General features: G+C 40.9%; 1 protein-coding gene across 1 annotated transcript in view; it reads left to right on the top strand.

The window, feature by feature from the left end:
• Positions 1-12,499, top strand: part of LOC309870278 (liprin-beta-1-like) — a gene marked incomplete at both ends in the record, with an annotated part of 48,539 nt that overhangs the window by 34,647 nt on the left and 1,393 nt on the right. Inside the window, 8 exons of the mRNA XM_082742455.1 lie at positions 31-87; positions 1,392-1,461; positions 3,665-3,836; positions 6,481-6,613; positions 6,900-7,028; positions 8,518-8,668; positions 9,353-9,464; positions 9,613-9,701. Coding sequence (XP_082598581.1) covers positions 31-87; positions 1,392-1,461; positions 3,665-3,836; positions 6,481-6,613; positions 6,900-7,028; positions 8,518-8,668; positions 9,353-9,464; positions 9,613-9,701 — 913 coding nt within the window. The remainder of the gene's footprint in view (positions 1-30; positions 88-1,391; positions 1,462-3,664; positions 3,837-6,480; positions 6,614-6,899; positions 7,029-8,517; positions 8,669-9,352; positions 9,465-9,612; positions 9,702-12,499) is intronic.

Below are 12,499 nucleotides of genomic sequence, written 5' to 3'. Positions count from 1 at the left end.
TTTTTCCTTTTCTTTTCTTTCTTCTTTTAGTGATGGAAAAATAATCCTTGGTGCTTCTGTTGAAACCCAGCCGTGCGATAGTCTTTCGTAAGTCATGTTCTTGAATGTGGAAAATGTCATTGATACCTGGGAGAGAGGAAGCTTCTGACAAACTCACAGTGACCACTGTGAGAAGCGGATGACTGAGGCCTGAATACATTAATGCAGGTGTGGTGGTTGGATGTCAGGGAAAGGGGAGGTTGTGAGTTAACAAAGAGATTCTTACTCATGGACTGTTATCCATTATCTCGTGCCAAGTGTTTGCACGGCTTTAGCCTTCCTTCATCAGTTTTCATGTGAAGTGCAGTGCTTTGAATTTCAGGTTTGCACTGGCTTGCATTTTGACCCTAGCAGAAAAGAGTCACAGAGAATGATGTAATGGCTGGAAAGGCTGCAGTAGTTTTTTGCATTCTCCATGTAGTAAACCGGTCCATTATCTATGTTTATCCAAGTTCAAGTCTGAATTAGGAAAATCTCTTACCAGAGCAGTATTCAAAGATGAGATCTTCTCTTTTCTCACCAATATCTTTTACTTTATTTGATACTGGACAAGTCTAGTAACTTATGTACACATGAGTACATGAGAATTGCCTTTTAAAAGTTTGTGTATGTGTGTTACTCTGCTTCTTAGAGCTTTTTTCTCTCTCTAAACTGGTCACCTATTCCTGACTTCCATTTTTGAAAAGACAGCCCTGTACACTTGAATGCTAGTTATGTGAAAGGGAAAAAAATCTCTGGATGTTTACAGTGTCACTTCACCTTTGCAAGGATAGCAAACAAATTATTATGGGCAGCCAGAGGGATTTTTCTTGTATGCCTCGATCAGAACTGTAAAATGAACTACTTGGCCAGATTCAGAAAATGGATTCCTTTGTGAATTGAAAAGTAACACTTCTGTGCTTTATTTTAATTACAAGGATTATATATAAATAGTATGTGAGTATTTTAGAAGTTCCCTGGTATATTAACTAAAATTTAAATAAAAATAAAAAATAAAAAAGTTCCTGGTCTAAATGTATACATAAAAGGATACACCACTGGTCCATGGAAAAATGCTGGTTTATTTTCAAATGTTGACATCACAAGGAGAGTCCTAAGTGTTTTTCCAGCTATTCTAACATGTGTGGGACATTTAGAGTTATTGGCAGGACAGTTAACCACCTCTGCTTTTAAAAGAACTCAATGTTATAATTTAGTAAAGCACATAAGTGACTGCCTGAATCCGGATTTTCTTTTATGACCAGGATTCAACCCACACACAGTTTTAGTTTCTTTCCAAGATATTCTCCTAAGAAACAGTGGCACCAGAGCCACTTATTATTAATCCTAATTACTATTATTGTTATTTTTAGAACTTCAAGTCTGCAAAAGTCCAGCAGCCTGGTCAATCTGAAGAAAGAGTCATCAGATGGGGTTGGTTCTGTGTTGTTTCTCTGTCTGTTACCCTGAGACGCAAATATTTAGGGATCCTCACATTTTCCCATTTTCCAAAGAAAACTGTCAAGAAGAGTTTGAGGTTTCTCTAATGCAGATTTATTAGATACCACAGTTAATGGTAAATATTAAGAAGGGTGAATATGAACAGTTGAAACTAGTGTATATAATCACAACTGAAGACTAATTAGCCATTATTGGAAATAAATGGAACTGAGATTGTATAGCTTAGAAGTAGATAAAAGTTTATTTTAATTTCTAGAATTGTGTGTAACAGTTTGTGAATATATGAAGCCATTCCTATGTCCAGATTACAATGGAAAAATGTTTGTGATGTCTGATACATGGGATTGCTTAACTGTCTCCAAAAAACCCAAACTCAGAACCTCCAAAACATGTTATATGAAAGAAACCAGATACGAAAGATCAGATAGTCCACGATTCCATTTATGTGAAGTATGTAGAGTAGATAAATCCATAGAGACAGAACCCAGTTTGGCGGTTGCCAGAGATGGAGAGGGAGGAACGGAGAGAAACTGCTTCCAGGGTGAGGGGTTTTATTCAAAATGATGGAAATGTTTGGGAGCTAGGTGGAGGTGGCAGTTATATAACACCGTGAGTGTACTTAATGTCCCCTAATTGTTCAGTTACTTTTTATGTTTCACCTCAATAAACTGTTGGGGAGGTACAAAAAACAGACAAAACCCCCAACTCTCAATCAGGCTAGTGATATTCTTAATCATCATATTTGGGCTTACTAAGACTCACAAAACATCCTTAGGTCACCCGCCCGAGAACAGCTGTTTATTTAATATAACCACTGTGTATACAGCAAACATTTTGGTGTTCTGTTTTTTTGTCTTTTTTTTTTTTAAAGACCTCATCAACAAGGGCTCTCGTTCTTCCTCCAATTTTCAATCATTAACTCTGTAAAGGCTACCTTCTGGTAGGCCACTTCCAGATGCACTCCCTTGACTGCTGGCTCTGAATGCCTTGAGTTGTAATGTAGGTGTCCCTGATAAGGCATGGACTGTGCACACAGCTGTAATTACAGGCATCCTTTGTCCTTTTTTGTCTTGCCAATTCAATAAATTATTAAATGATTTTGACATCTGTGGTGAGACATAGGTAATAGTTGCACTAAACTGTGGCATCTATAAACTTGTAGTTACGATGAGCAATAAATTCAGAGGATAAAATAACCACCTTCAAAGCTTGTGTCCCCTCTCCCCTTTCTCTACCTCTGCAAAAACAAAAACAGAGGGCAGGAGATGTTAGAGGAATGAGGGCATGCAAATCAAAGCATCTTTGGATCCTACTAAAACAATATAATAGATCATGTTACTGGAACTGCTAATTCAAATAACGAGAAAGCTAAAAAATCAACAGTACTTAGAAGTATAACTTAATTACAGTTAAGTTTCGCGATAAAGACCTTGACCTATTAGAGACAGCCAAAGAATCTTCTGAATCGATGAAGAAAAATTTAATTATAACAAGTTTAGTTTTGGTGTTAAGTGTATCAAGCATGTCATAGTGTTTGAAAATTGGTGATCTGTGTCGGGTAACTTGCAGGCAAGGTAATGAATATGTCTCAGAACACCCTCTCAAAAACAAAATGTTTAACGGTCACTGGTTGTGTCCTCATTTGACTAGTAATTCCTTGAGTAGAATATTTAAATAACTGGAGTAGAATCTCTTTCTGCTGCTGGTGTAGAAGCTTGGAGATAACGCCTACTTTGCACAGTGATTATATTACGCTGGGCTTCTGATGCAGTTACGGTACAAAGACTGTGAACTGCATTGTAGCCTAGTCCATGTCATAACCATTCGAAAAATAGGAAGCCTGCTGGTATTCTGGTTATGCAGTACCTTATTTCCATGTCATTGGGGGAATGAGGCAAATAAAATAAAGCTTGAGAATTTCTATGTCCTAAATACTTCACATCTGAAGCATGCCGGTTATAGGTCAGTGATGAACATGTTTTTGTTGCTGCTCTTGCTTCCTAAGTAGCTTTCAGAACTGACTTTCTAAATTGTAATATGGTGCTTGGTGTTCATAATCAACTTATCAGTTCTGTGATTCTTTTAAATAAAATCACATGTGTAACAGATCAGGTGTTGTGCCCAGCGTGTACTCCTAATTGTGCACAGCCACGCTGTGTTCCATTTATTATTACTTGTCTTTTAGGATAAAGCTCCTGTAGAAAGCAGCCCATTCAGGGGCCTCCCTCCGAAAGCTCCGGGGCGTGATGCATCCGTGGACGACAACCCCTTTGGCACTCGGAAAGCCAGATCATTCTTTGGGCGTGGCTTTTTTAAAATAAAAAGTAACAAGAGGACAGCAAGTGCACCAAACTTGGGTACGTATGGCCAGCGTGCTTTTGCTTTAATTCACTCAGGACGAGGACAGGGTCAATCCCCTCCCTTCCCTGGTTCATTGATCTGTGCGTTTCTCGTTCTCAGAAATGAAGGTGAATGAGCTGGGGGAAAAGTTTGCAAGAAACTGCCCCCTTGGGTTTAATTCGGTGGTAAAGATAGCTCTGTGCAGGCCATCACCCTGCTCTCCTTGTTGGAGTATAAGTGTAGAGGAAAGACCAAAACCCTTGACACTCTCTGAGTTCATTGTAAACAGCTTCTCTTCTGTTTCGAAAGTGGGCCAATTAACCCCATATTGTTCCTGCTAATGGAGTCTGCGATGTTGGAAGCACAGCGCAGTGCTTGCCTTTCCTCCCCCGTGTGTATTTTGTGAGTAGGACTTTGAGCTGTGTTTCATTTTGTCATTCTCCTGTGTTCTCTCCATTGGGCTGCGTGTGATTGTGTGCATTGTTGGGATATCTGAAGATCGTAAACGAAGTGCCAGTGCACCCACCCTAGGTATCGTACCCCTGCATGCCAGCCTTCGCCAGTGCTGTCCTCCAGGCTGACTAATCCTTGCTCTTGGCATCTGCGATCTCTAGAAAGCAAGCTGGCAGCGATCAGAAAATGTTGTCCTCGACTCCAGAGAGTTCCTTCCAACTGCTGCTAAAGTGAACTTTCTGGAGAGTCTTTGCTTCCCAGCCTACGTGCTGTTTTAACCCCTGCTAATGACACCTTGCCAGGAGCTCTGGGAGGACCCAGAAGCGCACGGCACCCTCAGAGTCCAGGGCAGGACTCTCCTGCCTCGTACCTTCCAGCTTTCTCACCCTTCCAGTGCATCCTGTCTCACACTAACTCCCAGGTCCTGACAGTTCCTTCTCCATGTCTCCATTATCCCCAGAGAGCAATGTTTTCAGCCAAATCGAGAAGTCTGTAGAAGACATTGCAAATGATTGCTTTAGACTGACTTTTCTTAAGGGAATGTTCTTCTGACATTTATTGCTTTGAAGATGGAAGTGGCATTTAGTGACACTGGAGGAAGATTTCTGGGATATTTAAGGAGCCTCCCCTAGAGTGATTTTAGGAGAGGGGAAACTCCGTTTTCCTTTTTAAAAGTGTGGGGCATGGGAGGGAGGAAACATCCTCAAAACAAAAAAATGAAAACAGGATGCTTTTAGAATGAGGGTGAGTTAGGCATCATTTTCTGGTATACCCGTACCCATGATGGCTTTGGGGTTTGGATGGAAAGGTGCCTTTGGATTTTCCCTGAGATACCCATACACCAACTCATGTGGGTCAGCACAGGTTACTTTTCTCCCTTTGCAGTCTTACATTTCTAGAATACACATGGGATAAATAAAATCCAGACAACATTTTCAAATGTTTTTGCATCTTTCTTAGAAGAAATACATTGTTAATGCTAAGAGCCCAGTGCTGCTTATGATAACCTATAATCACAGCTGTGCTTCGTAGAAAAGTCAACCTCTGCAACTTTTGTATCTTGCTGAAACACCATTTCTGTGATTTTTGTACAACTTTTTCTTTCCCGTAAAAGTGTCGTCTCACACTGAGGAAACAGTACTGCTTGTGTTTGTTAGTGGGGGATCATATCTTAAGGGGCAGGTAAAAGAATTAAGAAATAGAGAATGCTGGGAGAACTGGGCGTAGCAAATTTGGATGTTACTCTTTCAAGGCAGAATCAACAGACACTGATTTTATATCAAAAGAAAAATGTGTGCATATCCAGTACAGTCTTTTCTCAGTAGGACATAGCAAGTTATAAATAGGAATAACTCTCTTGAAAAAAGACCGCCAGGGCTTGGTGACTAGGATCTGATGTAAATGCCAAAGGAGAGGAGGGAGTGAAAAGAAAATGCCAAAGAGTGTGAATGGGAGTAACAGGAAGAATATTAATTAGTATCAAGGGAATATTAAATAAGAAAATCTAAGAGAATTCTTCTGAGAATTGGATGGATTTGTTGAGTCTAAGATGTTCCTGGCACAGCACATTGGGAATATCCATAAACGTTCAGATCCTGAGTCTGGGGAGAGAGATTAGGACCAGAGATTGTGATACTGGCTGCTTATGAATGAGGGAAGCCATCATTTTGTGCCAGGCACGGAGTGGGTGAACTTGTTCAGAGATCCTGCTGGCAGGAGCCTAGAACAGAATCTCGGAGTGGAAGAAGAGGAGAAAACAGGTCCTATAGCAGAGAAGAAACGATCAGATGACAGATCTGGGAGATTGTCCTAACAAGATGAAGGAGATGATGATTTTGAAGAATGTGGGAAGAATGTCAGCAGTACCAAGTGCTGCAGAAAAATCGAGATTAATTTAAGTGATCTCAGATCACTTAAAGAATGTGGCAATCCTATCCCACCTTTGAACTTCAAAGAGGTGGTAATTTGTGAGTTAATGAATTTAGGCACAATATCATATGCGATATTATACACATCATTCACTGATACACAGCAGACGGTAAAGCAGAACATAAATTTGTGTTCCATCTGTAATATTTGTAGGGTGCTCTTTACAGACCAACAGAAGAAGAATTTGTGAAGAGTTGCTAAAGTTAAGAAGGGTAGCATCTAGTCATGTTCATTCCGTACTTTAAAACTCACCAAGTATGTATTCTGTTCTTGGAATAGCTGAAACAGAGAAGGAGACAGCTGAGCACCTAGATCTGGCTGGTAGATCTTCCCAGCCGAAAAATTCGCAGGTATCTCCACCATCGCCGGATTCCAAAAAGAAATCCAGAGGATTCATGAAACTCTTTGGAAAGTAAGTAACACAGCAGACAACCGGAGGGTGCTTTGTGTTGTGTGTTGCTCAAATGTAGGAATAAATGGAAGATTGCCTAGAAACAAGTATGCAGTTGTAAGGCTTTGCTGTTCCTTTGATGGAAGGAAGATTGTGATCTGGGATGCACTGACTCACTGTGTCTCAGTTAAAGTGTAAATCCAGACATCTTTTCTGACCATACATAAGCAATGTTCTCATTAACTTTAAAGTCCTAAGGTCTCCTCAGGTCGCTACAAGGCAATGTGATGTTGTTTCTTCTATTCAGACTTAGGAGAAGTCAGTCAACTACATTCAACCCAGATGACCTGTCTGAGCCTGAATTTAAAAGAGGAGGGACAAGGGCAACTGCAGGGCCACAACTGGGTTGGTCTCGAGATTTGGGACAATCTAACAGGTGAGAAAAACTGAACGAATGGACTTTGACATCTCTACCCACATGTCCAGGCTATGAGCACTTGCAATGTTAGTATTGTCCCTGGGCTGAGCAGTAGAATCCCTTGCTTACCCCTTTGCCTGGCAGAGGGGTCCGTCATCTTTAGAGCAGTGCGGGTTGGCAGTGGTTGGTGAAAATCACGCAGAAGATGAGGGCTGCGTGAGCCAGGGGAGGAACCAAAGCTAAAGTGTCAGCAACATCTGTGTAAGAATGATTCTTTGACTTCAATCTGACTGAGAAAATAGTTACTCCAAGTACTCTAAAGCATAGCTCTAGAGAGATGGGCTAACATAGCGGTTAAGAGTAGGTTCTAGAGACAGACTGCTTGGATCTGATTGCTGGCTTGGCTGCTTCCTGTAACCTGGGTGACCTTTGAGCAACTACATCCATACTCTACACCTCCGTGTCCCCTGGTATGAATTAGTCTAATTATGAAGATTAAAGGAGTTAATATGCGTTGAGTATCTGGTAAATAGTAACTGTTCAGTGAACATTAATGACTAATGGATTCTGTGAACGCACCTACATAAATTCATTAAGACACAAATTCTAACGGAATTTAATCAGGATTAAATAATCCTGAATTTATCAGGACTATGTAATGCTTTATCTGTTAAGACTCTAGGAACTTTTCCTACACCCTTACCACAATTGAGGGCTGTTTTGAAATTACTGTACTGACCTACTGAGCATGAGAAGGATGGGGTTGGCAAACATCTAGCACAAACCATTACACTTAGTCTTTGGAACATGGTCTTTCCTACCCTCGCAGAAGACTGGGCACAGGTTTTATCAAGGAGGAAACCCTGGCTTTCTCCAAACACATGAAGGTCTCATTTGCCATGTGTTCTCTTTATACACAGTAGAGGATCTCCTTGTGCTATTTCAAAAAAAATAAAGAAAATTTTTGTTTATCTACATTTTTTCCCCCCAAAGAGGAACACGATTTACATGTCAAAGTAGAAAATTTGACCCAGAAATTACTGTGATTATGTTTCCCGTTACTCAGTGATGGCATGTTGCGCTCTTCTCACTGATAACCATTTGGAGAGAAACCATAATTCTGCTACAGTTCAAGTTAGACTTGATTTCTTTCCATCTAACCTAGTGTTTTCTGTTTAGAAATTCAGTCTTCAAACCACGTTGACTGAAACTAGTACAGTGACTTGACTTGTTGGTTCAACTTGTTTTTCTTCCACAAATCTGTTTCTTGCACAATCATATTGAATCTTTTGTGGTTTCATTTGAAAATGAAAGCTGTGGTCCTTTTGAGGTAACTTTCAATGCCAGTACCACCTCCCCTAAACATGGACTGAAAAGTAAGCTTTTCATGGTCAAATAGGGCATTACTAGGGAATTTCTACATTCATTCAGTATAAGTTGGTCAACCTTGAGAAGCCACAGGGCTGGCTTGGAATTGTTCTTCACACAGTTGTTCGTTTTCTTATAGCGACTTGGATATGCCATTTGCCAAATGGACCAAGGAGCAGGTTTGCGATTGGCTTGTGGAGCAGGGCTTGGGGTCCTACGTGAATTCAGGCAAGCACTGGATTGCATCTGGCCAAACACTTCTGCAGGCTTCTCAGCAAGATCTGGAGAAGGTGACTGCTTCTCTGTTTTGTTTAGACAATGGCTACTGAGAAAGAGAATATGATTGTAGAATTGTTTTATACTCCAGAAAGGGGAGTGGGGGGAGCCAGTCAGTACTCTTGAAAAACTGTGTTTTCTGCTTCACACTTTTTTTTTTAAATTTAATCGCATGGATTTAACAAGAAGGACCTGATCTTAATGATTCCTTATGAAACATGTAAGCCACTGGCTATTTTAATGAGAAATAATTGTATAGACATAATAATAAACCTTAAGCTCATATTTCTCAGAATCTTTGTGAGGCTTTAGCATTGGCCCAACTTCTCAGTGTAATGTATGCAATTCAACTTTACTTTGCAAAAAGGAAAAGGAAAGAGCCCTACATCTTACGTCAAATTATTTAACATATTTCCTAATTGTTTAACCTTTTGTACAGAAAGAATAGAATTCCAGTCTTGCTGAGGAAGGAGCCTACTAGGGAATGGAACATCCCACTAAACTAGTTGCTGTGGTCTTGGCTTTCTAGGGGCCTTTTGTTCAGCAACATTTCACCAACTTGACTTGGCATGCTGACTGAACAGGATTGTCGGGTCTTTAACCCTGGCTTCGTTTGGGGGGAGCTGGCATCTTTTGCCAGTGGCATCTAGCCCATAGTGACAGAATGGTCAAACCAGTGTTTCTGCTTATTATTTCAGGAACTTGGGATTAAGCGTTCACTTCATCGAAAGAAGCTCCAGCTGGCACTGCAAGCCGTGGGGTCTGAAGAAGAAACCAACCATGGAAAGCTGGATTTCAACTGGGTTACTAGTAAGAGATTTTTAAATTCACTCATTCATGAATGAGTAAATGAGTGACTGACTGAATGAATGAATAAATGAATGAAGCTGCTTTTTCTTTTGAATCACAAGTACAGGTGTTGCGTGGCTTACTAACAACACCAATTTCTCTCCTGTAGGGTGGTTGGATGACATTGGTCTCCCCCAGTACAAGACCCAGTTTGACGAAGGACGGGTAGATGGTCGAATGCTCCATTACATGACTCTTGTAAGTGATTGGCTCCTGGGAGTTGGGGAAGGGGAGTGTCAAATTGCTTTTCTCTGGAAAGACACAGAAATAGTGAGCAAAATACATTGTTGTCACAATGATTCCACCAGAGTTTCAGGGTGTTGCCTTAACTTGAGAAGAGCCAGAAGAGTTTCTGTTAAGTTGAAGTCAGAGGATTTGGTGATTGCAGTATCGTTGGGAAATTTAAAACTTGGATTTAAGCTGTATGAAGGCTAATCTAAACTCAGCTCTCCAGGAAGATGGTTTTATGTATATTCGACAATGTAGACCCTGAAGTGCACGCTTTGAAGGGGTAAATTTTCGCATAATTTTATATGCGAATTATATGTTATGAAGATGCTTTGTCTTATTTTATTTTAGATTTTATTCATTTATTTGAGAGAGAGAGTGAGATAGAGCACGAGCCCGGAGAGGGTCAGAGATAGGAGGAGACTTTCACTAAGAAGGGAGCCTGATGTGAGGTTTGGTCCCGGGACTCTGGGATCATGACCTGAGCCAAAGGCAGCCACTTAACTGCCTGAGCCACCAAGGCGCCCCTCTCCTAACGATGTTTAAAAAATAGAGTGTAGAGTGTCGAAGCCCTGGGGGTTTCTGAGTTACACATTCCTATATGCAGTGACTGCTCAGAAGAGACCACCCTTTTGACCTGACATCTAGAGACCCGTCTCCTCTCCTCCCTTCTGCTTTGGAGAATGTTACCCAAAACCTGCCTCCTTTCTCTCTTTAGCCCCGTTCCACTAGGGGAGTAATCGCAGAGGCAAGAAGTAGGCTGAGGTGGACTCTCTGATTCCTGCATTACTGTTCCGTATTTTTATCCTTCCATCTAAGAGGTAGAAGGACTTTACAAAGGTGGAAGAGACGGTTTCCAGGAGAACTTGTTCTAGATTCCGCAGTCCTGTTAGTGCACTGCTGCTTTAGATTCTTTTCTTTAAAAGGCCTTTTGTGAGCTACGCTCTGGAACCAACCCCAAAAAGTATCTTCTTTAAGTTTGTTGAAAATTTGGGGCATCTGGGTGGCTCAGTGCGTTAAGCCTCCGCCTTCAGCTCAGACCATGATCTCAGGGTCCTGGGATTGAGCCCCGCATCGGGCTCTCTGCTCAGCAGGGAGCCTGCTTCCTCCTCTCTCTCTCTGCCTGCCTCTCTGCCTACTTGTGATCTCTGTCTGTCAAATAAATAAATCTTTTTTTAAAAAAAAGTTGTTGAAAATTTCAAACAGCTTATTTTTCAATGTCAGAATTGTGGGGTTCCTTTCATGGGATTCATTTTCTTCTCTGTCATTGAACCAAAGTCCGTACCTTGGTGGGCACCTGCTTGTAATAACACGAGCGCGTGGCACATTGCATGTATACTGTGTGCCAGACACTCTTCCAAGCTCCGTACTCCTATGAATACTCCAGTTTCAGCAAGCCTTGAGGTGACATTCTTGTTATCCCCCAGTGTTTAGGTGAGGGAATGAGAAACTTGAGAAATGGGGTAGCTCAACCAAGTTTCCACAGCCAGAAAGTAGTCAGAAGTTACAGGGTGTTTGAACCTAAGATGTTTCCAGATTCCTCCTCTTAATAGCTCAGCCTGCAACAAATTCAGTAAATACTTGCCTGCTTGTCTAGGTAGGTATGCTTCTGCACGAACGTGAGTAGATTCAGGCTTAAAACCACAAGAAAAGTGCACATAAATTTTGTGACTATAAAAGAGTAAATCATCTTAGACAATTAGACCTCAAAAGTTCTGAGTCACAAAAATACCTATTTGAACATGATATCCTGGGTTGGATCCTGGAATAGAGAAAGGACCTAGTGGAAAAGCTGGTGAAATCTGAGTAAAGTCTGTAGTTTTAATTACCATTTTTTTGTTTATGTTAATTCCTCAGTTTTGATGACTACATTATGGTTATAGAAGGTGTTAACCATTAGGGAAAGCTGAGTGAAGGATATATGGAACTATTATCTCTTCTTTGGCAACTCTTTGGTAAATTAAAATTACCTAAAAGATTTTTTTAGGGGCACCTGGGTGGCTCAATGGGTTAAGCCCCTGCCTTCGGCTCAGGTCATGATCTCAGGGTCCTGGGATCGAGCCCTGCATCAGGCTCTCTGTTTAGCAGGGAGCCTGCTTCTCCCTCTCTCTCTATGCCTGCCTCTCTCCCACTTATGATCTCTCTCTCTCTGTCAAATAAATGAATAAAATCTTAAAAAAAAAAAAAAAAGAAGAAGAAGGCGGCGGCACCTGGATGGCTCAGTGGTCCTGGGATTGAGTCCTGCGTCGGGCTCTGCTTAGCAGGGAGCCTGCTTCCTCCTCTCTCTCTCTGCCTGCCTCTCTGCCTACTTGCGATCTGCTCTGACAAATAAATAAATAAAAATCTTTAAAAAAACAAAAGATTTGTTAAAAAATCTAAAAATAGTATCTGTTTTGATTTAAAACAGCCCTCTTAAAAAAAATGTCTCAAGCTAAAATAATTTGCATTGTATTTACATTGTAATCACGTATTTAGATTTTTTTAAATCTGAAAAACTTGAATTAGTTGAAACTGACCCACGTGGAAATGTTTTGAATGGGTGTCTCAATCTTAGATTAAAATGTGTTGAATGCCTTCTAACTTACCATAAGGAAGTGCCTTAAAGAAATTGATCCAAAAAAAATTCAGGAAATAATTTTGCTGAGTAGCTTTAAGAATTTAAGCTGATTGTCCAATATTTTTATTTAAAAACTATTTCTAGGGGCGCCTGGGTGGCTCAGTGGGTTAAGCCACTGCATTCGGCTCAGGTCATGATCTCAGGGTCCTGG

Source organism: Mustela nivalis, assembly GCF_964662115.1.
Source record: "Mustela nivalis genome assembly, chromosome: 7".
Taxonomy (NCBI): domain Eukaryota; kingdom Metazoa; phylum Chordata; class Mammalia; order Carnivora; family Mustelidae; genus Mustela; species Mustela nivalis.
Note: the sequence above shows the minus strand (reverse complement) of the source record. Positions and strands in the feature narration are given on the sequence as shown.